This window comes from Chinchilla lanigera, unplaced genomic scaffold, assembly GCF_000276665.1.
Source record: "Chinchilla lanigera isolate Chin_1 unplaced genomic scaffold, ChiLan1.0 scaffold00064, whole genome shotgun sequence".
Classification (NCBI taxonomy): Eukaryota; Metazoa; Chordata; class Mammalia; order Rodentia; family Chinchillidae; genus Chinchilla; species Chinchilla lanigera.
Window position 1 is genome coordinate 1468876 of NW_004955465.1, and position 24258 is coordinate 1493133.

General features: G+C 42.9%; 1 protein-coding gene across 1 annotated transcript in view; it reads right to left on the minus strand.

Moving 5' to 3' along the window:
* Phactr1 (phosphatase and actin regulator 1) overlaps positions 1 to 24258 on the minus strand; it is a 520403-nt gene that overhangs the window by 73458 nt on the left and 422687 nt on the right. The window contains exons 7-8 of the mRNA XM_005398816.2: positions 8992 to 9159; positions 6809 to 7015 (exon numbers count right to left, since the gene is read on the minus strand). Of these exons, the coding sequence (XP_005398873.1) occupies positions 6809 to 7015; positions 8992 to 9159 (375 nt within the window). The remainder of the gene's footprint in view (positions 1 to 6808; positions 7016 to 8991; positions 9160 to 24258) is intronic.

The following is a 24258-nucleotide window of genomic DNA, read 5'->3' on the forward strand; positions in this document are numbered from 1 at the left end:
ATTACACGTTATTCATAGAATGGTGGAGAAGGAATCGCTCTCCAGGAGACACCACTGAAAAAACCCCTCTAATGACTGCAACCAATACTTGTTTGGTAGAAATTACAAATCACCTATATAAAAACACATGACAGCTGGGCATGGTGGAGAACTGGGCATGTTTAAGAACAATCCCCCCATGCCTACCTGTCAACATTTTACTCATCTTTGAAAGGCTTATCTTACATACATTCTCCTTTATGATTTCTTTTATTCTGCTAAAAGGATTTGACATTTTACTATTTGAATTTCTTTAGCGCTGTATTTCTAACTCTCCATATTAAACATTTGCTCTAGCTTATTCCATTCTGTAGTAGCTATGTTAAAGCCTTAACAATTTCTGTACAATGTAGGAGAGCTTAGAGAAACACCTTGCATAGGGTGGGCACTCAGACTATAAGTACTGAGTGAATTAAATCTTTAGGCTAACAAAGCTACATAAAGAAGTATTTTGCTACAATCTTGACTTTTGTATATTTTTTGATCAATAAAGTCTTTACATGTGCTACAGAACAAAAAAACTGAGAAAAGAAAATCAAGGTTGAAAAAACAGAGAAATCGGTATAAAAGTAAATTTGGGTAATTCCTCTACTTCTTCCATTTATACTGTAGGGTTAGGTTTGCGGAGAAGGGTTAGGAGGTTAGGGTTAGGGCTGGGGCTCTCACGTTCTTAGAGATGGTCAGGGCTCAGCTTACAGTGTGTCTCTGATACACACATGATATAATCTAGAACCAGCCTCCCCCATCTGATGTGTACACTGCAGGACGTAATATTCCTTTCCTTCATCATCCCAGAATCAGGTTCCAGGCAGCTTGAAGAAATTATTCAAACCAGCCAATCCCAAACTGTCTCATTTTCAGCAGAAACCCCAGAGAAGACACAGATCTTCCAAACAGCTTCTTTCTGCTCCTGGGCCTCCCTGAGGCCCATCTGTCTCTCTGCATGGTGGCACCATGTCTCCTGTCTTGGGAAAGTGCAGATAATAAACTTCAGTGCTCCTTGGCCTTCCCTATGTCTCCTCTTGTGGCTGTACTTGCCTAAGTGTCATCTAAGACAGCACAGCACACCTCTGAAGTACCGGTTAACCAGAGTGTGTAAACCTCAAGCCCTGCTAGAGGCTCCCACGTTGCAGTTCATTTTTCCTTTTAGAGACACAGGTAAAGTCCAAGTTCACAGCTTCCTAACCTTTGGTCGTCTTTCAGTATCAGAGTGGAATACTGGGAGGGAAGGTGGGGCAGAGGGAGAAGTAGAAGATTCTGGAGAGGAACACAAGAGGGGGTGGGGTGGGGCACTGGGGAAAAAAGGAGAGAGAAGACCAGAGAATGACAGAGAAACAAAATTAAATCACATATCAGGTGACTGCGAACAGCGATGGTGTCCACAAAACTGGAGAGATGGCTATAAATAGGAGCATTGGTCTGGACACACAGTGGATCTCTGTTCTCATTAGATGTACACAAGCGCTAGGGCTGAAGAATTCCACAGGGCACAGATGACATTTATCAGGTAAAACAGAAGCTGCAAATACTTTGCTAATGTTGAAATTTGCAACGAGTCAAGCTCTGAGGATACAAACATCCCTCGGTACCTGAGGGGATTGGTCCCTGGAATCCTTGTGGATATCAAATCAGCAGATGTTCAGGTGCCTTATATAACATGGCTAATATTTGCACCGAATCTACACAATCTTGCTGTACACATTAAATCATCTCTAGGTTACAGATAATACCTGATCCAATGTAAGTAGCATATAAATAAAATAATTTTTATACAACACTTAAAATTGTATTATTTTTAAATGTTGCATTGTTATTTATTGCCTTTCCCTTGAATATTTTCAAGCTGTTTCTGGTTCGATCTGCAAATGTGAGGCCCACATATAACAGAGGTCCCAGGGTAGTACGTTTTCTAGTATTCTAGGGTTCTAGATGTTCGAATAAGCCCTGGGCAGGTTCACTGTACCAGCGGGACTTGTTTTTAAGGATCAGCAATAATTTCCTTTCTTTGCTCAACTGACAGTCTCTAATGATGGTCAGATACTTCCCCTGTGATTTGCTTCTGGTCTTGGCTCTTACAGATTGTGTTCTTCTCGTCTGTTTTTTGGAACCTGACCCAAATGAACTCAGGTCTTAGTCTGAATGACCAAGTGCCTTGAGAACATTACTTATTTTTGAAAGACTAGATGCTGCTTATCCTTGAATTATGATATGGACTGAGGTCCCCTGCACCCCAATCATATGTTGAGGCCCTAATATATGTGACAGTATGTGGAATAAGGGGGTAATTAAGGTTAAGTGAGGTCATAAGCATAGTGCCCTATTTGATAGGATTAGTGCCTTTATAAGAAGAGAGACCAGAGATCTCTCTATGTCCCTGTCTCTGTCTGTCTCCCTCTTCTCTCATCCAGGGCCAGAGCTCTCACCAGAAAATGAAATCTACCAGGCCTTCATCTTGGACTTCTGCCTCCAGAACTGACAGAAAATAAACTTATATGAGCCACCTAGTCTATGTTATTTTGTATGGCAACCTAAGCAGATTAATAATGTAAGTTATAAAAATAAAGAAGCAGATTTCCTAGTTTCTTAATTGGATGAAGATATACAAAGCTAAGAAGCAAAACTGATAATTAAAAAAATTTTAAAAAGTAGGCATCTTGGTACACACTTATGGTTAGAAATGAGGATCTGAAGTCAACCAAAATGGGCTTGAGCCTGTCTCTGCCGTTTACTGACTGTGTAACCATGATGAAACTACCTCCCTTCTCCAAATTTCATTTCCTCCTTCTGTGAAAAGGAGGTAAAATGACAGTGGCATCTGTCTCATAGGACTAAGTGCTACACATGAAGTCATAAAACAACACTAGCTGCTATTATTACTACCTGGTTGTGACTGTCACACTGCGAGGTCCAGTCAACATGTAAGCAGACTGAACTGTCATGTGTGCCCCCCGCCCCAAGGTCCCTCATGCACAAGGCATAGGTTATTCACACAGCGCTTAACACGTGACTTCTGGGACCAGGACGCCTGGAGGGGTGACTGATGGGGACTTAGAAAGGCCAAGAAACCAGAGTTCTGTCTCAGTCACTTGTCTGCTGGGGTCATCCATCATTCCAGTAAGAAGCCATTTTGAGACACACGCATCTCATACCACATTCAAAACATGACAAGCTCTGCTAGAGACTGTACTTCTGGAAAGGCAGGGACCTCTTGCCCACCAACGTCTGACTCCTTTTCACAGGTCACTGCACAGGCTCGTGATGGAATAGATGCAGGGAAGGAAATGTCAACAAGAGAAGAAGAAAGACAGTATGAGAGCAAGGAAGCCCCTCTCTGCCTGGTTCAAAAACAGAGAAAATGTGTGAGACAAATGTTCTCCAAGAACTTGTGGTTTTCCTTGTGAAGTGGAAGCAAGTGCTGACGTTGAGATAATTCCGCCTGGCTTTGCGTGATGATGAACTCAGAGATGGCTCCAGTTCAGCTCCTATTTATTTTCTCCAGCATTCTACCAAACCATTAACCACATCCAACGCTTTTAATCATGCTTGGTGCCTTCCCATTGTCCTGTGTTTTCTTTCAAACACGTCAACAGAACAACAGACGCTGAGAACATATCATAAATCTCCACACAGAGTTCTGGAATTCTTAGTTATTAATTCTTTCTGACGTGGCCAGCTGTCTCTAGGGTAATTAGTAACAGAACGGGGTTAATGGAGCTGCCTCATGGTGATACAGATTTATTATGACTGATTGCTCACTTATAAAAATTAAGCAGGTCTAACTGAGTTCAGACTCAAAAGGACAGTACTAGACTCAGTCCCTAGACATCTCTGTTGGTCTTATCCCGAATATTTAAGATACTGGCAGGGAAAAAAAGCAAAAATATAATGTGTTTTTGAGCATTTAATTTTAAGCTGTATGAAGGTACAGTTCATAGATAACATAATCCATTCATTGGAAAGGGACTAAGAAAGCCAGAGAGACCAGGCCAATTTAGACATCTTCAATCCTCAGACAGAGAGATTCCCATGGGCACAAGGCCATTTAAGATCCAGGGCTGATAGTTCTTTATTTTTGGTACTGGGAATCGAACTCAGGACCTTGTGTTTGCTAGGCAGGTACTATGCTGCTGAAATACATCCCCAGCCCCTGGGCTCCTAGTTGAAGCGCCACTGTATCTCATACACTAGACAACTAGATAAATCACAGTCTGTTATGAGGTAGCAAATTCTGTAACTCCTCTTCTAAAACACTTTATCTACCAGTCTGCTCTGTCTCTCTCTCTTCCCACTCCTAGCAGATGATTTTCTTTAGCTCATATTGCAAGGATTAGAGAGGTTTCTCTGGTCCAGGTCATTCTGTTTACTAGTGATTTGGGGATACACAACTCAGAGTTGGCCTTAGTGGTGAAAACCCTTCAACTTCTCCTCTCTCTGCTCATTCTACACAGTTACCCAGGAAAATATTTTAAGCACTAGCTTCCATCATATTGTTCCATGCTAAAACCCTCCAAAGCCTTTCCTAATGGCCAAGGAATAAATCCATACCTCTATATGCCTTTACCTAGTGAATCTTGCTTCTCAGTACATCCAAAATGAAGCCTCTGTTTGAGCTAAGCCTACTGTTCAGTCACCCCAAACCCTGCCACCTTTGAGCCTTGGTCCAAGGTCTTCTTTCCTGGAATTCTTTCTCCCATTCTTCACAATGCCCTTCACACTTTAAAAAGTCAGCTCAAGCTTCAGACTTCTCAGCAACTTCTTTACAAACCTGCACTGGCCCCAAGGATGACTCTAAATGATACTAGCCATATATATGAAATATATCTTCTCTCCATATAAAATACAGCTGTTCCTCAGTATTGGTGGGGAATTGGTTCCAAGTCCTCTGTGGATACCAAATTGCATGGGTGCTTAAGTTCCTTACATAAAATGGCATTGTATTTGCATAGAACCTACACACTTCCTCCTGTGTGCTATAAATCATCTCTAGATTATGTATAATTCCTAGTACAATGTAAATCCCGTATAAATAGTTGTTATATTGTATTTAGGGAATAAAGACAAGAAAATAGAGTCGGTACTCATTCAGGGCAGATATAATTTTTTCCCCTTAAATATTTGTGACCTCTGGTTGGCTGCACTAGACACGTGGAAGTCATGGACACAGAGGCTGACCGTGTGTGTTCATGAAGCTGCCATAGCGTCGCCTCTACCTTGACACCTAACACAGTACTCTGTCTATGGTAGGCATATTGGATAAGTGGGTTCTATATGTACATGTACAGGTCTACTGATCATTCATAAGGGAATTCAGTGTCAAAGGCTTAAAAGGTACATAAGCTTTGACTCAGCAATTCTAACCCTAGAAATAAATCAGAGAAAAGTCAAAGCTGCTTATACAGATATATGTCAACTGTTGAGGACGTTTACTGTTGTGGTTCACAAGAGAGAAGATAGAAAAGTTGTGGGGGCCAATCCAGGAAATCTTGATCTATACTAAGCAGCTAATAAAACCATGTAGAGTATTTACTAATATGAGAACCAGTCCAAAACATATCACTGAATGCAACATGCAGGTGGTAAGACAGCAGAATCCCATTTTTATTAGATGGAAGACATGCAGTGTGTCTTTCTCGGAAGGAGGCCTATGGGGCTACTTTTCCTTTGTAAATTTTTTGTGAATTTAAATTTCTGGGCACTGAACTAATGCTTGGAATGGTAACTTTAGATGGACATTCACTCTTTCAAATCACGAACGTCCAACTGGAGTGGACACATATTTATCAGCACAGTAGTTCAACATGAGACTATGTCAAAGATGGCTCTAACAAAACTCAGCACCATGAAGGAAGTGTCCTGTGGCCATGGGAACACATCCCTGTGCCAGGATGTGGGGAACCACGTCCCATAGGCCTCTGCTGCAGAATTCCTGTCAGTCCTGTGAAGGCATTTATTTTTCTTCAGCCTTAGTTTTTCTAGCTCAAGATAGGTGAATATTCTTCCCCACCTCCACCTAATTACAGGGTAGAGCTCAATTACATAGTATTTGTAAAAATGGCAGATATAATGTAAGATGGCAGTCAATTAGCATCAGCTAGGACTCTTATCAGGGCTGTTTCCAAACTCTTTAAATCTCTGATTACACCATCACCTTAAGTCACAAAGCAGCATGTGATTCCTGTACAAATGTGTAGTGAAATTCAATTTCATTGGTTACCCAACTTCATCACTGTGGGTACATTCAGTAACACTTCAGAAATGAAAATGTCAAAATCATTTTAGGATAACATTGCTAAACTTATTCTGCCTCTAAGAATATTTCCCACATACTCTGCAGATTATCGTCTTTGCTTTTTCTTTTTTCTTTAAGAAAAACAGACATTACTGAAATGCACTGTAGTAGGAGAAATATACTGGGTTTTAGATAGTAACTTAAAGACAAAACATATAAAGCCTTGACAAACTCATTATGAAAGAAACAAAGCATGGTTCTTTACCTTTGCAAACACTGCGATGTTGAATCTATTCTGCCCAGACGGGCAAATAATCTTGAAGTAGTCACATAGATACAATGTACATAGCTACAGATACATGCGACTGAAGGCCTTTGGCGTATGGCCGTGAATGTATGCGCCGAGACACAGAAACACCCAAACACCCCAGAGGGCAACCTCCAGAGATGTGCGTTCAGGCCCCAGACAACAAGAACAAGAAAGAAAGGATCCCTTGAAGGGAAGGAGGGCTGCACACCCCGGGAGATGTGTCCACTCACCTGTTAAGTGGTTGGCAATCCGGGCAGTGGGTTTGGGAGGCAGGGCCGGGGGCTGCTTGAGAAGGGACAGCTGCTTCACTGGGGTCTCCTCATGGTCTCCAGAGAAAGCAGCAGGTTTTTTGGGGGGCAGTAGCAGGACTGGTTTGGCTGAAGGATCTTGGGACAGGAGGACTCCAGACTCACTGGCAGAGGGACTCTCTTCAGACACTGAGGGGACAACCACATGATACACAGGAGACATTACACACACGCAGCGCAGGTGGTGCCGGCCAGAGACACAGGACAGCGATGCGGGAGGCTGGCCAGACAGCAGGCACTACTGCCTCCGGTTGTCACACTAAAGCGAGCACATTGCGCATCTGATAGAGCAGGAGGCGTGGTAAAAGGACAGAGAGGAGGCAGAGGAAGACAGAAGAGAAGGGGAAGGAGAAAGAGGAGGAAGGGGGAGGAAGGACTTTTTCTCATCAAAAACACCACCAAACTCTGTGCTTATCAGACAAAGGGTACAGGTGCTTCACGGCGTGACTCATGGGCCAACAATGGTCAACAGGATGGGAGGTGCTTCTGGTCAAGCATGAAGAGTCGCCTAAGCCCAGCCAGAAGGACCCAGTGTTGGGCCCGTTGCTAGGGCCTGGGTGCTCTTTGTTGAGATGCAGACAGAGTGGATTCACACTGCCGAAGGTCTCTGCGTTGCCCGGCGGGGCTTGCTTCGTCTCTGCTCTCGGGGATGGGACAGTAGGTGCTCTGGATGGTTGACACGGAACACACGGCTCCCCCACGTCCTGGAGACAGTGCTGAGTAGCAGCCCCCAGACAGGACTCTGTCATGGGGAACACACTTGCCCTGACAGTGCCTGTGACCCCTACTCATGGCCCCTCTTTTGTATCTTTCCCTTTCCTCTCTCCTCTTGTCTGCTGGAATTTTGGTGGTCTTGATTCAGGCCCTCTGCTTCTCTTTGCTCTGATTTGGGCCTGGTTTTGCCTTTCTCCACAGGATCCCACAGTAGGCTCCGGTTGGGAGCTGTCAGTAACACACACCTTTCTACTGTTCTGCGTCTGAGTGAAGACAGACTGAAACTAAGGCTTTCCTGGGAAGACGAAAACAATCACTAAAACAATCAAATCTACCTGATTCCAATGCCAAAAGGAAGATTGGGTTAAGAAATATCACTGCTCTTCTTGGAACACTCCCTGGAGGGACGAATGTAGCTCAGTGAGAAAGCTCACACTGTACATGCCTTCCCTCCTCGCTGATCTGAGAGCAGTGTTCTGCACAGCAGCAAAGCTTGCAAAGAATCCCCGAGAGCACAGAATCCTCCCTGTCTAAAGGGACATCCTTTGTTGTCAATGCTGAACATCCTGAGGGAGCCAGGACTTGCCAGGCCTCACAGGGGAGCACGGGAATGACTCTCCCCCATCTGCCCACAGGTTCACGAGCACCTGTGCACATGAGTTTTGCAGCTGGCATGCAGAAAGGAAGTGGCTTTTCTGCCCATACTCTAGGTATTCCAAGAGGTCCCCTTCTGATGACCTACTTCCAGATGACACACAGCGTCCCTATCTGTTGGGAAGGACTTATCTTTGGGCCAATCAGACCACTCTGCAAACCTCCTGAGAGGAGTATTGGCCACTTGGGTGACTCTGGACCAAAGACAGAGGCAATGGTCAGTGGCATCAACTGACCATCACCTATTGACACACTCCTACTTACCCAGAAAATTACACACAACTTAATCAATAATTACATCAAGTGACTGTATTCAGTAAACTGGTACAAGCATTAATTGGTACACTGAGACTAGAAGTTAAAGGGAATGGCCAGGCCTTTTGAACAGGCAAATTAGATACCATACACAACATAGCAGATTTGTTTCATCTTAGCAGAGATGCATGTTAGAAAACAGAACAGAGACATTTAAAATCATTAATGTGACATAACAAGCTATGCCTCTTTTAAGGTGATTAGAGTTATAAAAAAGAATTCTTAACAACTATAAAACAATATGTATCAATATCCCCCATATTTTCTTATCCTAAGTAAGTATAAAGAATAGGTCCGTTTCATCCATATTTTCAGATCCTTACACAGAGAATGCTCCAAAATAGAACCCTCAGTCCAGCCAGATAGAGGTCCCCAAGGTGACATTCTGGGGTACTGACTGTTGATCCTGCCATTGGCATTACCTGGCCCATCCATGATGTCTGAAGCTTGGAGCACCTCATACGAGCAGGGATCCCTGGGCATCGGGACTGGCTCCATCTCGGACAGCGCAGGCAGAGACAGTTGGCTGGAACTCAGGGACTGCCCGTTTTCCAGGGAGTCATCTTCATTCGATATGGAGAGCTCCCCATCTGTCAGAGAGAAGGTTATTGCAGAGTTAGACCATATCTGCCTTCCAGGGAAGGGCAATGCTTTGCTCCTGCTGAGTCTAGATGCTTTCGAACCAGCTCTGTTAAGGTTAGTCTCCAAAGCTGACATTTGCTCTTTTGCTTTTAAGGCATTCATTATATTTATAGATATGGGTTCTCTACCCATCAGGACAACACTAGCCAATGATCCTCAGCAACTTGCTTGTTTTCTCTGTCTTTCTCATCACAATTCATCCCATGCTCTATTTTTTTTAAAAGGAAAGTGAATTAAAATTAATTTTTTGTTCTAATTTTAAAAAATTTGGAAAAACTCAGCAGGTCTCAGACATGGGAAAACAAGATTGAGAATTCCCACTTTGAGGAGAAAAGGGATTTATAGTACTGAACAAGAACATGGTAACCAGAGGTCCCAGGAAAATACTCATCCTGACTCCTGTTTACCAGTTCCTCTAAGCAGCTAAATATTTCCAGAAGCTCTGATCTCTACCTTACAGGCTGCAGCAGCTCTGCTAGAAGTGCCAGAATTCCTCCAGTGCTGACCACCCATCATGCCCACTTTGATCTTGCTTACAGCTCAGTGGCACAAGGGGCGGCTGGTTAACACCATGGCAGAGGATCAAAGGCTCCCGCACAATGGCCATGTGTCAGATCAAAATTTCCCCACTGTGATTTCATCTTAGCCTGGGGGAGTCTTAGATAACTAGACATTAAAGTCAAATTAATTTTTAAAGCAGACTGAAAGCTATTCCAGCCAGATGAATAAACACTCAGATGAAAGACAAAAGCATGGATACTCAGAGACTCAGAAACTGGTGAAGCAATTACCTGACTTAACACGGGAAGAAAGATGATTTAGGCTAGAAATGAAACAGTAGGGTAACTCCAGGGTTAATCTTTTTCTTTCTCTTGTTCCTATCAAAGTTCTGACTTCATATAGCATTGCTATACAGAGGCACAGGGTTCCTCCAGTCCACCCTACTAGAACTGGCCCAGTGAAATATTCCACGGAGTAATCTACCGACAAGTAAGCTTTCAACAGCGCATGATTCAAGGACATAGGATGACTGACCTGAATCTTCTGCAAATATTAAAAAAAATTATTGCATACTCAAAAGAAAAATCATCTGAAGCAGACACTAGAAAGCACTGGCATTTATAGACTGGGTGACTTTTTTCTTCCTACTCAACCCTTTACAAAATGTCCAATACGGCAGTAGAGGTTATTCTAATTGGAATTAACAATGTGATTACTGCCCATTAATAAGAACACAAGAGCAATGCAGATGCTGAAGTCAGTGCTATGGGAATCACACAGCTGAGCTTTGAGTCCAGCATGGCCGGGGCCATGGCGCATTAACGCATTGCTACGGGATGGTCCCCAGTCCTCCTCACATGGTTTATTTAGGATATTCAAGCTGACGCTGTGGGAAGTCGCTACGCTTAAAGTTCCCAGTTGGGAATGACACAGCTGCCATTCAGTTCAATGGATCTCTAGGAGACCACTTTGATTTCTGATGTTCCAAGAATATTCAAAGTCTTAGACAAGACAACCTGAGGGGGAGGGCTCCTCAGTGCTAGTGCCAAGGTGCTAGTGCTGCTTTGGGGCAAAGATGCGAGTGCTCAGCACCCACTTTAACTGCTAGCCATGGCACAGACGTAACACTAGGAAGAGATGCCTCTGCAGTTGGATTGCTTTCGACCCTAAGATTCTCAAGGTGTGGGGCTTTGCTGGTAACTAAGAAGTGATATTGCTTACTCTTCTTTGGATATATTCACTCTTAAAAAGTAGAGCCCTGCATGGAGTAAAAAGACACCTTTGCCAGGTCACAAAACCTCAAAGCACATTGAGGAGAAATCAGTTGTGGGAATTCCACTGTCCTACCTGCTAATGGCACATTTCCAAAAAACAAACAACAAAAACAAAAACATGGGAGAAGAAATATGACACTGATCACATCACTCTCCTACCTAGCAGAAGTAGTTTCTGCTGTAGTCCTACTAAGGTTGTAGTAGTACTATGTTATCAAATTTTGTTTTCTGCTTTTCTGTATTACTATAAGTAAAATTTGCATGATCATCATTTCAATGATTATTCTGTACCGGATGACTATAGAGACATTTACTTAGTTATTTCCTTATGGCTACTCACAAAATAACTTCCAATGTTTTACGCTGTCATGAAAACAAGGCTGGAAAGACAATCTTCCTGTATAGAACTTTTTTTTCTCTGCAATTAGAAATCTCCCTCTTCAGGATAAATTGCAACAAATAAAATTTGGGCATGAGAGTTGGGAAAAGTCAGGGTGAGAAGAAGTTAAGCCCCAAGAAATAAAGAAACGAAGGAATGAAAGAGGATAGCAGATGTGCGTTCAGAATACTTGGAGACTACATATTAGAGGCGGAGCTTGTTCTGCATGGAATTTCTCAATGTTCTAAAAGTGCAATTTATATAAAAGTTCTGATCCAAAATCTTCTTAGCTCAGAAGACACATTTTAAAATTTTGTGGTTTTTTAACTAATTGCTCCTACCTCTAGTAGAAATCATGGTTGTGACTATATTCCAAGTGCCTGGCTTTAAAATTTCAATCATCTGTTGTTTTGTTATTGTCACATGTTTTGTATCAGGGCTTACTATGGTTTGGATGTTGAATGGCCCCCAAAGGCTTCTTCCTCAGAGAGGGACTTTTAGGAAGTGCTGTGGGCCTTTAAAAGGTGAGGCCTAGTGGGAGGTCCATAGGTTATTGGGAGTGTGTTATGAAAGGGGACAGTAGGTCCCTGGTCTCTATTTTCTTGCTTCCTACCTTATAATGTAAGCAGTTTCCTCTGCCTCATGTTCTCCCCACTGCACTTGACCCTATCCCCCAACCTAAAGGCCTATGCATGGATCCTCCATTTTAGACTAGAATGTCCAAAACCATGCATCAAAATACACTTTCTCTTCATAAATTAATTATCTTAGGTATTTTGTTATAGTAACAAGATGCTGACTAACACAGGGAGATTCCCTGTTTTAGGGTGACTGACATCAACTTCTGGTCAATTAAATTTTCTCAAAGCTCAAGGTTAACTGAAGTTGTTATTTATAGATGAATGTCACCAGGGAGGATGGGTGATAGAAATTCATTCAGATTCTCATGGACACTTAGATAACAACAGTTTCTACTTTTAAAAAATTACATGAAAAATGGACACTTCGCTTTGCTTTGAGAAGGTGTAGAGTTAATGGCCCTTTGGGGACCTAAGATAAAAAAAAGTGTCAATTCTAATTCCTAAAAACCAAAGTGCTTTAATACACTTAAGGTCACCACTGAATTTGACTTTCTAGGCAATGAATTATGGTTTACATAAAAACCCATGTTTAAAAATTATTTCTAGTGGGATAAGAACTCTGATAAATAACAGTTGACTATGGAGATGAAGAATTACTTTTTATCTGAATGCTGAACCATAAATATTTTTTATACAGATAAAAAAGAAAACTAAAACTGAAAAACTAGAATAAATAAAAATAGAAAAAAAAAAAATAGTAGATATATATATATATTTACTTGCTCAGGCTGTGCAGAGGGAAGCTAGCTGAATAATTTTGACTTACTCATAAAACTTTCTGATTTTTAATTTGCAAAATGGAATGCTGTATACCAAAGAGAAGAAAAAAAGCAACATAATGGAAAAATATGAGGTAAACACATATTATAAAAGAACAAACTATTCCAGGAAGAAAAGGTATTTGTACAGGTAAATAAAAATGAATCCAAGATGCCACTTGCAAATGCATAGCCTTGCTGGGAAGGAAAAAAATGCAAATGAAGTGTTCCTGTGGGTGATGCTGATACAGGAAAATGTGTTTGAAGTAACGTCAAGTACAACATCAGGAATTGGAACAACATGCACAAGTCAGTTACAGTGACACCAAAATGGAGCATGCATGTGGCTTGGCAGCAGTCTAAAGGGAATCTGGCATGGTATAAGGAGGGTTTCATGACCATTAACTTGTTTTATCCCATAAAGATGCTAATGTTTATTTCTAAAAATTAAAAAAATTTGCATGCTGCCTCATTAAGTTAAATGAAAGAAAAATTAATAGTTTTTGTTAGAGAAGTAATGCCTTCCGCAAGGAGCAATCCTTTGGTTCTTGGCAGGAGGAATTTTCCATAAATGCTCATGATTTTTGTCCAGTTTCTTACTGTATCCATAGAAGTAGTCCATTACTAAGTAAGACACAACCACTGGTTCCTGTTTTTCTCCTGGGAAGAGCTTTGATCTCTTTTCCTTCCTATCCGAGAGCAGTGCAGACTCAACACTCAGACTTTCTCCCTTGCTGGGCTGATTGCGGGTGTTCAGGATTGGGAGCAGGAGAATCATCAGGCCTTCTTCTGACTTCCTCCAGCCCAGTCTTTATCAGACCCTACATGAGCTCCCATCTGTCTTATGATTCAGATGGTTTAGAAATACAGAGAATGAATGGTACTCACAGTGGGACCCTCAAATCTCTAATAATTCAGAGGAAAGAAAGGGAAAAAGGGAAGAAAGTGTTTCTTCCATCTCATAGAAAAAGAAATGGAAGATGCCATTGATGAGTGACAGAAAGAACGGTGTTAAAACCTCTTTTCCCTAGGAGGCCTGCATTTCAGGACCCAGAAGTGTGCTGGTGAGCACCCCTCACTTATTCTGGGAGAGACAAGGGAAGAGAGCAGCACAGAATAGTGGTAGAGTTGGACTCAGACCATGGGGAAAACCAGCATCATCATCCTTGCCATCAAAGGACTTCACCTCAGGGACTTCCATTTCTGACCTTTGACATCAAGGCTATACCAGGTGATGTTCAATCTCCTTCCACATCAACATACTCCCTGCATGAGCTTCTGGGAGAGATGACAATGAGCCCCCTACTCACCCCATACTGCAAATTAGCCTGAAATAAGATATGTGCTAAGCAGCAGAGCATTTCACATTTAGATTTTCTTTTTTGGTCTGACTTAGTCTGTTTGGACATATTATAGCAAGAACTGGAAAGGAAACGGATGTATTTCTGGCTTGTTAGAGTTAAACACTGTTTTATATTTTTATTTTAAAAGTGGTAAGAAAAGTTTTAGTGTAGATCTAGAGGTTTGTACTCATTATATAAAAAGACTCTGTACACAGCAGAAACATGGACAGAAACATTTCAATGTCAAGTATTATGTCAGACATTTTATTTGTGATAGTTATAATAAAACCCTAGAAATATTATTTCAGGCATTCAGTATGTATCACGTTTTTTGCCCCTCCCCTTAAGCTCCACTGAAACTGGCACCAAAATTATCCTCACTGTAGTAAATTGCAAATTAACAGAGCAAATAGGTACCGAGTTAGTACATGGTAAACGTGAGTGTATGATCTCATTTAAAATGATTTACACTGAAATTTTAACTTCTTAAGGATGACAAAAAAAGTCACAATTGTTTATAAATAATATGTGGTTGTTGCAGTGAAAATTGTTAACGGTTATTCCTTCTAGCAAAGGTTACATTTCTGCACCCATCCTCAGGAAAAATTATGTAAAATGCCATGTGACCATTTTAGACTAAAACTACAGGGAAGTGTAAGTTAAACTGCTACTCTGTTGATGATACAAATGTGTAGGACCTAAATAGGCATTTGTGAAAATTCAAATGCATTTTAATTTACTGATGATCACCAAGGGCTATAATCAAAGCCAAACAGAACAGTGGAGCCACCTATATTAAAGCAAATAATTACCCTTGTGAAGACAGATAAGAGGAACTTGATGCAAGTGTCTAATTGTTTTTCTCCCCCAGACAAGAGCTACTCTTTGGCTTGTCCTGGCCTCTCATTTTAGCTTCCTAGACAACCTCTTAGACCAATAGAAGGGCATCTCATTGAGTGGCTGAAGATTTGAAGATTGTTTTCTGCAGCAATGACACTCTCATGGTGGTGGTTCTAATATAAGTAACGCAGATCTGTGAACCACGACATGTGGCTTGGTTCCATGTCTTCTTTTGCCCTTGACATTGACATACTTTAATGCTAGAGTAGGAAAACCTCACCCATTCAGAGGGCATAGCCATCATTTTGTAACCTACAAAGGTGTCACGTAGGCAAAAGACTCAGAGCTCTGAAAAGCTTGTTAATCCCAATAACCTTTAAAATCACTGCCCTTAAAGCCATTAGCTACTTCCGCAGTCATTAAAGTGATGCCCTGAGCAACTGTGAACTAAGAATTAAGTTATCTAAGGATTTCACTGATGGATGAAAAGATTTAAACCTAGGAAGGGCTAAATGGCTCACTGGTATTTGTCAACCTTGGTGGAGATAATTGTTCAATTTGCCCGAGTTTAGGGACTTGATGTGATTACACTAAACAGCTGTTACAGACAATTTATGAAGTTGTAAATGCAGTACACAGAAGGCAATACATTCCTTCAGGGGAAGTCAAAAGAATTAAGATGTGTTATGTTCATGTACCAACTTCTCATGATGAATGTAATCATTAGGTACTGCAAACATGTATGATAAAAATAAAAAATTTAAAAGGATGCAAAAAAGCAGTATATTTCTATGAAACACCATCTAGTTATTAAAGAATATTATTGTCATTTGATTCTTCAGCATTTAAAAAAATGTGAGGATGTACTTGAAAAAAAATCATATAAACAAACACAAAATTAAAGTATCTTTTTTTTTGGGCACATTTTCCTTCCCAGTGAAAAATGTCATCTTATGTGTCTATGTGTGTTTTTTGTGTTCCTCTTTCAAGGAACCTGTGTGCCACCAGGATTTAAGGCAGATATTGCAATTCTCTGGGACCAGGCAAGCTGTATTTTCAGAATCCACAACTCAGAGACTCATCCAGTTCATCTTTTATCTCCATCTGCAATTAGAGGTCTTTGGATTACTCTGATCAGCACATATGCAAGAAAAAAATTTCAAAGCTGTGAGTTTCCTTTCTGTCTGCTGCAGGCATCTTTTGTGACACACAGAATTTTTTAGAAACAACTACCTTGAAAAATGTATGCAAGTGTATTTCAGGCTCAGAATTTAAGTGATTCTGTGATACTGGGGGTGACTTCATACATGGGATGGAATGGTATATATTTTTGTGCTCAGAGAACTATTGTTTTTGAGTGTTGCATTGCTCTGGATTATATTCTCTTCTGATTATTTTAAAAGTCTTTCCCCTCTTGTTCTTTGCCCAAGACACCAACTACGTAAGTGGCAGTGACTTCCTACTGCAAAAATGTCAGAGACATTGACCTTGGGTTGCTCCTTCAGCTGCTCTTTCCTGTAGCTGTTTCCTGCTGGGGTTGTCAGCGTGTGCTGCCTTTGGCTGCTTCTCCTGGCCCATGGACCTGCTACAGTTAAATTTAACTGTCAACTTGATTGGCTTGGGAGCTGCCCAGGGAGTTAGTAAAGCACCCTTCTGGGTCTGTCTGGGTGACTCAAGGAGGTGTGACTTTGGGGTCCATACCTCGTCCCTCACCCCTTCCTCTCTGGGGCTGTTTCCCTGCTTTACTTCCTAGCTGCCATGGACTAAGCAGCACTGCTCCCCAATACCCTTCCACCTCGGGTCTGCCTTGCAGCCAGCCAACCATGGCCTGAGCCAAGAAAACTTCTCCTTTGAACTGCAGGTGTCAGGTGTTTTGCTCAGCAATGAGAAAGCTGATTGTTACGGTTTGGATCTCGATGTCCCCTGAGGCCTTCCTACACTCAAAGCCAAGGTGTTTGGGAGGTGACTGAATTTTGGGGACACTATAACTGATTTGCCGTTAGAAATGAGGCCGGTTAGAGCTGGGTCACTGGGGGTGTGACCTGGAAGGATGTGTTTCCCTCAGATCTCCCTGCCTCTCTTTCTGCCTCCTGGTTGCCCTGACTTGAGCATCTTTTCCTCCACTGCGCCCCTGTGCTGTGCCTTCCCCCCTTGAAACCAGCTGACCACAGACTGAAAACAGGAGCCAAAACAAACTTCTCCTCCTTTAAACAGTGGGTATTGAGTACCGTGTCTCAGCAATGAGAACAGGGCCTGGGACACTGACTAATACAAGACTGTCCTTAAGCATGCTCATGGGGTCTGACGTGGAGCCTGGTGCTGAGCTGAACACTTCATGAAGTCAAATGTGTGTTCTGCCTCCCAGACACCGTTTCTTTCCTCTGACTTGGGTACTGATGCTTCTTCAGCAATCTTCAGGCCAAGCACACACCTGGCTGAGCTAGGATGGCTCTAACTACTATTTTCAAATAACTCTGTCTTCAAGGTTTGTACCTAAAAGAGGAGATCATTTTGCTATTCCTGGACATTGTGGTATCAAAAATGCAAGTGGGACAGGGACTGAATATCAAATGAGCTACACGTCACAGTTTCTCTCCTATGGAATATGATGGTCTGAATTTCACAAATCACACATCATTGCACAGGGGCCTTTCAGTATTAGTGGGCGAGCCCAGCTGAGTCCATACTGCAGGATTTCAAAAATTTCTACATGAAATTGGGGGAGCAAAGTGATAGGAGGAGACCACTTCCAAACTTACACAGCTCTGTTTCTCCAGCGGAGCTCAATAGCAATAGGTGGTTGGTATTCAAGATAACTAGTTTGAAGTGCACAGACTAGCCACATTAAGTGGTGCATGGCCACATGTGGCTTCTGGCCACCACAGGATGAAACATTTCCATTACTTCCCAAAGTTCTACAAGGAGGAGTTGAAAATCCCAACAAACGGCCCAAGGCATAAGCAAGAGCAAAGTTGTTCTGTGACCAAGAGGTGGAAATAATGCTGGTAACTGGTCCCCATGACAGTGAGTGGCTCACTCAGTGGAGGCATCTGTCTCCTTTGGAGAATCCAGTCTGGAGGGAAGCCTGGGGCCCTGGGAGGGTGGCGTGGTCCGGGATACATATGCACAGTGGCAGCCCTGAGCCACAAGGGTGTGGTCTTTGGAGGAGTACTACACCTTTATGGGGGAAACTCAGCTCCCCTTGGGTGGGTTTAGGGAGGATGAAGAGGAGCCAGAGAGGCTGTACAACAGGGATGAGGCTAAGGGGCAGGACAGGGTCGAAACTCTTGAGCTTACTCCAGGGAGGCAACATCCTGAGAGCCCAAACTGGGTTGTACTCCTCAATCTCTGTCAACCCTAAGAGAAGACGAGGAAGGGCCACACAGAGTCAAAGAGTTCACCAATCTCCGGCAACCCCAGAGACCCGAGGACGACTACCCTGCTGGTGGCAGGATGCCTTCAATCCCTCAGGCTGGTGGCTGGGAACCAAAACAGGGGAATCAGGGAAAACATGGCCTTGCTGGTTGGAACATCTGGGGTCCTGGGTTATATTTGATCAGACAGCACAGTCCAGAGAGATGGAAAGATGCCCTGTGCTCTCTACAGATAGGAAACAAGAGAGGCGGGACCAGACGCCAGGTCGGCACTCCTGTGAGAGTGCTGTTGTCACCCGACCGACTTGTCTAGCTCCACACAAGTCCCTGGCAAAAGAGCAAAGTCAGAAACCTTTCCCCATGCTTTAGGCAGCTTTCCTTTTACCAGTGACAAGTCTTCTGGCTGGCTCCTCCCTACTAACACAGGGGTAGGTCAGGGCTCTGGCCTGATGGCAAATCCAAGGGCTGGGGGTTTGTGGGAGGACATGAACCCCAGCATGCCCAAGCCCCCCTGCCCTGTTCTGAGTTCACAGGAGTCCAGAAAGGCAGCTGGAAAGGGGGTCTTCCAAAGAGAACTCTTTCTAGGCAGCAGCTCTAGGGTGGGGACTGTACCTGTAATACATTTATGGGAACATTTGTCAAAATTAGGGGAAACAAATATCTAGTGGTAATCTCTAAAGATTCCTTTCAGTGACCCACGAAAGTAACACTGGGGGCAGACTTTCTTGCTCTTAGAAACAGATACCAAGGAGATGTAGTGCTCTCTGACTCCTCTGGAGACTGTGGCGTGTGGTGTAATGCTATGTGTTACCACCAGGAATTGTAGCCTGAAGATGGCCTCTTTTAAGCATTCACTGTACCTGATGAATTAACCAACCCTGGTGCTAGCTTACCAGTGGACTCTGCTATGTGAGGTGAGATTCATTCATTCATTCATTCATTCATTCATTCATTCATTCATTCACTCACTCACTCACCCACTCATTCATTCATTCATTCACTCACTCACTCACTCACCCACTCATTCATTCATTCAATAATATGAAGTGAGCATTAACAAACTCTGAGCATTGCTCAAAGGAATCTGGGATCCTTTCGAGGACAAATATGTGAAGGTTGCTGACTTGCGGATGTTCCAAAATTCCTTACTCTTTCACCTTCTGGGTGAAATTGCTTTGTTGCCTGCAGCCAGAGCATCTTAATGTACACCCTGCTGACTGCACATTGCTTCACAAGGAACTGAACTATAAGCTACAATTACACAGCTTAAGAAAGATTTCTGATCTTCCCTTCATGCTTTTGGACATTTGTGGACCCTCCACGCCTTCTCTAGGTCTCCTGCCTTGGCTTCCATAATGGTGCACATTTCCATTTCACTCCTGTTTTCTTTGGCCACTCCTTAGTCTGGGAAGGTTCTTCTTACTCCCGAGTTACTTGTTTTTATTCCTCAAACTCTGCATGTTGGGGTTCTTGGAGTTTTCTACTGATTTTCTTACTCTGCACTGTCCCTGAGAAATATCCTCAGCTTCCATGACTTGACAGCCATGTATGCGCTGGTGACTCCAAACCATCTCAAGTGTAGATCACTTTCTGAGCTTCAGGCATGTCTAACACAGTCCAACTTAGACACATGGCCATCTCAGCCAGAGGGACTAAGTCATAGTGTTCTGTTTCCTGAACTTACTTCTCTTGGGTTTTCAGTTCAGTGAGTGGGCCCTATATTGGTGCATCCATCTGCCCAACTGAGTCCTCTTACCTACTTAGTCCTGCATACCTATTTTCTTCACTCCTCCAAACCTATGCTGCCAAAGGGATCTCTGACCTCATCTCCTCTGCCACTCTCCAACCCAGTTCTCTCCCCTTCCTGGTGCCCCTGTTTCCACCACCTACTGTCTCATCAACTGAGCCCCAGAAAGTCCACAACTGGTCTCCCCGACTCTCATCCCAGGCTACTCACAAGTCATTCTGCCCTGGAGTCAGAGTGATGAGGCTGCAGCTGATCCTGCAGAAAAACCCTCCCTAGTTCCTCGCTGGTCTCAAGACAAGGAATAAATAATAAACACAGTTTTCCAGCTGGCCTAACCTGTCCTGATACCCCCTTACCAAGCAGATGTGCCCGACATTCATCCATTCTTTTCCTCCTATTATTATTATAACAAAGAGATGTTTTAATAACTCAGTGCCTCCAACTTTACTGGTCGTTCACCTTGGAACATCACCCCTCCCATCCCATCTTCCTTAGGACAATACTAACTCCTCTTTCAAATTTCCTCTAAGGTGCTGCTCCTTCCAAGGTACCTTCCCTGAGTCCCCAGGCCTGGGCAGGTAACACGTTCACGTCCTACATTTTCCCTCACTGTAACTGCCAACCTACCTCTGCCTATCACCAAGACTGTAAGTTTGGTTATCTAGAGATGGTTCGCTTGTCCTTCTCCTATTTCTGGTGCCAAAAGGATGGCTGCACATAACAGACACCCAACTAATTAGACTGCCTGAGTAGATTCATTCAGTGGGGAACATTTACTACTGCTACTGCTACTGCTACTGCTGCTGCTGCTGCTGGTGCTGCTACTGCTGCTACTGCTGCTGCGGCTGCTGCTTCACTGATTTCTCCGGCTTTTCTGAGAACATAGTGTTACTTAAGAGACTATGTCTCACAGTTTCTTTTTGTTCTCTTTATTGTTCAAATCATTTTCCATCTTTTTCAACTTGACACCATTACATCTTAAAGGGCGGGTTTTGCTTAAAATACCTCAATGAACAAGACTGGGAAAATCATAGTACTAAATGTTGAGGTGCTACACAAATGATTGTATGCTGTGATGCTGGAAGTAAGCACTCTTCATTTTCACAGTTACGACAGCTTTCTGAAGGTGCCATTTCTAGGTGAGACATAGGAAGATCTAAAAATGTGCCAACTGCCCAGGAAAGGCTGGGAAAAACATTTCTCATAAACTGGAAGTCTTTGCACCTGGATGCCAGGTAAATAAAAGGACTTCAGAATGCTCACGCCAATGTTTGTCGCCTCTGAAACAGAGAAGAAATTCTATTTTCATTTGGAAAAGACCTTCGAATTTAAATATCAGGCATTTCCCTCTTGAACACCAGAGAAGAGAAAATGTAAAAAGGGTTGTCTGTCTTGAATAGTTTCGGTTTGTGTTTATAATTAAAAATAGCACCTTTCAAAAGGTTGTGCTAGCCTTATTAAGGGGGTAAAACCACACACTGGGGCATTTTATTATTTGCTATGAAATTTCTCTAATTCCAGTGAATGTTCGCAGTCTTGGGCTCCCCGCAAGTTCTGCTTTTCTGTGAGCTCACCTGCTCCCCACCTCCTCTTTCCTTCTCCCCCAACTCTTTCCCTGCAAGCTGCGACATGGAGGGCACAACCTGCCCAACCCGCAGGCCTGAGGTCACTCCTTCCATGATAGATAGCTGCATGGCCCACCCCACCAAGAAACACATCCATGTGCCTTAAACACACCCATGCTGTACGAAGCAATGCCACTGTGATAGAACTGGGGTTTCTTCAGGAGGTAGTGACATAAGCCACAGTACCATGGCCAACAGGATCTTTAACACTCTATGCATACTGTGTCATATTTATTCATAGAGATTATTTGCAGCAGCCACTAACTGCAATCTTTACTGAGGTCTTCTGATTACCAATATGCGAAGCTGTCCTCGCCTCTAATGAGGAACATGTAGTTCTAACAGAGTCCTTATAAAGCCACAGTCTCCACTGGAAGGATAGCCTCAGCCAGGCCAGGGGTCTTCTCAAGGTCCTTGCTAAGTATGAGAGACAGCTGGCCAGACAGGACACTGTCACTGGTATATTTTCCTTTGAGACACTCAAACGCGCTACTTGAAACCTAGCATTTGGAATCTAGACACCAGGGGTAATCGAAAAGTGCAGTGAATGTTTGAATCTTTAACAATCTTATTTCGGTAAAAAACATATTGCCAAGAATGATGGGATAAGTGTGTTCAAAGTGAGGGGAGTATTTTGAGTCTTTTGCGAGGGATCATCGGTGGTGTTCCTTTGCTCTAATATATTTTTAAAATTTAAACAGTCACGATAGATTTTGATCACTTCCTACTGGTTAAACTTTATGGCAATTTCTGTCAAATGAGAACATTACAGCACATCCTCCTCTACCTTATTCACCAGATCTGGATGGTGTGGCGTCTGGCTCTTTAAGGTCAGAATGACTCTGAAAGATAAAGGTTTTGATTCCATTCAGGACACCGAGGAAGCCACAACAACACAATTAAGACACTGATGAAAGAGGACTGCAAGAACAACGGGACAAATGCATCAGAAGTGTGTGTGTGTGTGTTTGTGTGTGTGTGTGTATTTGGCAATGTGTCTTTTACTGGAGTAATTTTTTTAAAAAATTAAGCATTCATTGTAGTTTTTGATCACATGTGGTGCATAAAAATATGCCCAATATAACACTGCCTAATTAAAGAGCTGGCGATAGTTTCACAGACTGTGAAACTGTGAATAAATAAATAAATAAATAAATAAATAAATAGGATTCCTGTTCTGGATTTTGCCACCACAGGTGGTTAAAGCACACAGAAAGGACTTTGTATTTGTGTCTGTCACTCCTGGAAGAACATTTATTGACCACCAACCATGACCCAGGCACAGTGGGAGGCACGTGGGCCACATCTGTGAACAAACCAACAACCCGTCCCACAGATGGAGGAGTTCACCATCAGGAATCCACCCGGTAGGTGGGTGATGTACAGAGCAGGTGAGAACTGAGAAGAGATGACAGAATAAGAAAGAAGGGAGCACACAGCTGAGCAGCAGCTAAGTAAGGGAACGAAAACCTTAGGGAAGGGGACTGCACTTTTACATTTGGTGGTCCTCACACAGGTGTCACCATGAAGTGACATCTAGACCAAGACCAGAAAAAACGAGCTAACGTGTGACCATCTGGCTCTAAAACTGGGAGTGGTCACTGTGAGCCTGAGGACCAGAGTGGGTTAGCAGCGGGTACACAGGGAGGTAAGCAAACATCGGGGCTGGAGGGCAGATTGTGTAGAGCTTAGCAGGCTGTGCAGGAGCTTGGTGTTTCCCTGAGTGAAGCCAGTAGCTACGGCGGGCTCTGAGCAGTAGGCTGCTGTACTCTGATTTGCAAGGAACTGAGAAAGCAAATGCAGTACAGGGGACTGATTTAAACAGAAACATACTGAGTCACCTTGAAGCGGGGAGGCCTTGTGAATTAGGTCATAGGTTGCTTTTTAGTAATGGTAGGATCAAGGCTTAGAACGTGGGTGCCCAAGCACCTGTTTCAGCCCCCGAATGACTTCATCCAGGCCTCTGTAAAAATGTCATCTCCCCCGAGAGACCCACTACGATTGCCTTTATCTAAAACCATATCCCCCTTCTTTTCCTTATTCCATAAGTAGGTTTCCTTTCAGGGTGCTCATCACTTCTGGACAGCAAGCAACATACTTATTTTTTCTCACTTCCTTTCTCAGAATGCACACTGTGAGAATGTCAGGTTTTCTCTTTCTCATGGTTGCTGTGGCTCAAGCCCTAGGTACGACCTGGCACAGAAGTACCACGCTACTGAACGAATGAACTTTCCCCGAGTCTACAAAAAATACAGAAAATTCACAGTAAAGTTTTTAAATTCAGCCTTCACTTAAACAGATAAACCACAAAAATGAGGAGTAAATAAAAACAAGCTGTCAGTCAAATTATAGGTTATTTGCCCCTTTTAATGCGTTTAACATTTTTACTGTTAGCGTGTTAATGGTTCATCTTAATGCTTACATCGTGTTCTCCACAACTATTATAGCCATATTGGAGGAAATCTGGAAAATGGAAGAGAAAGAATTTACACTTTTATACTGGTGTTATCACTGCCACCAACAGAATTTAAAAATTCCTTCTTAGGGAGTTTTCAAAGTTTTCTG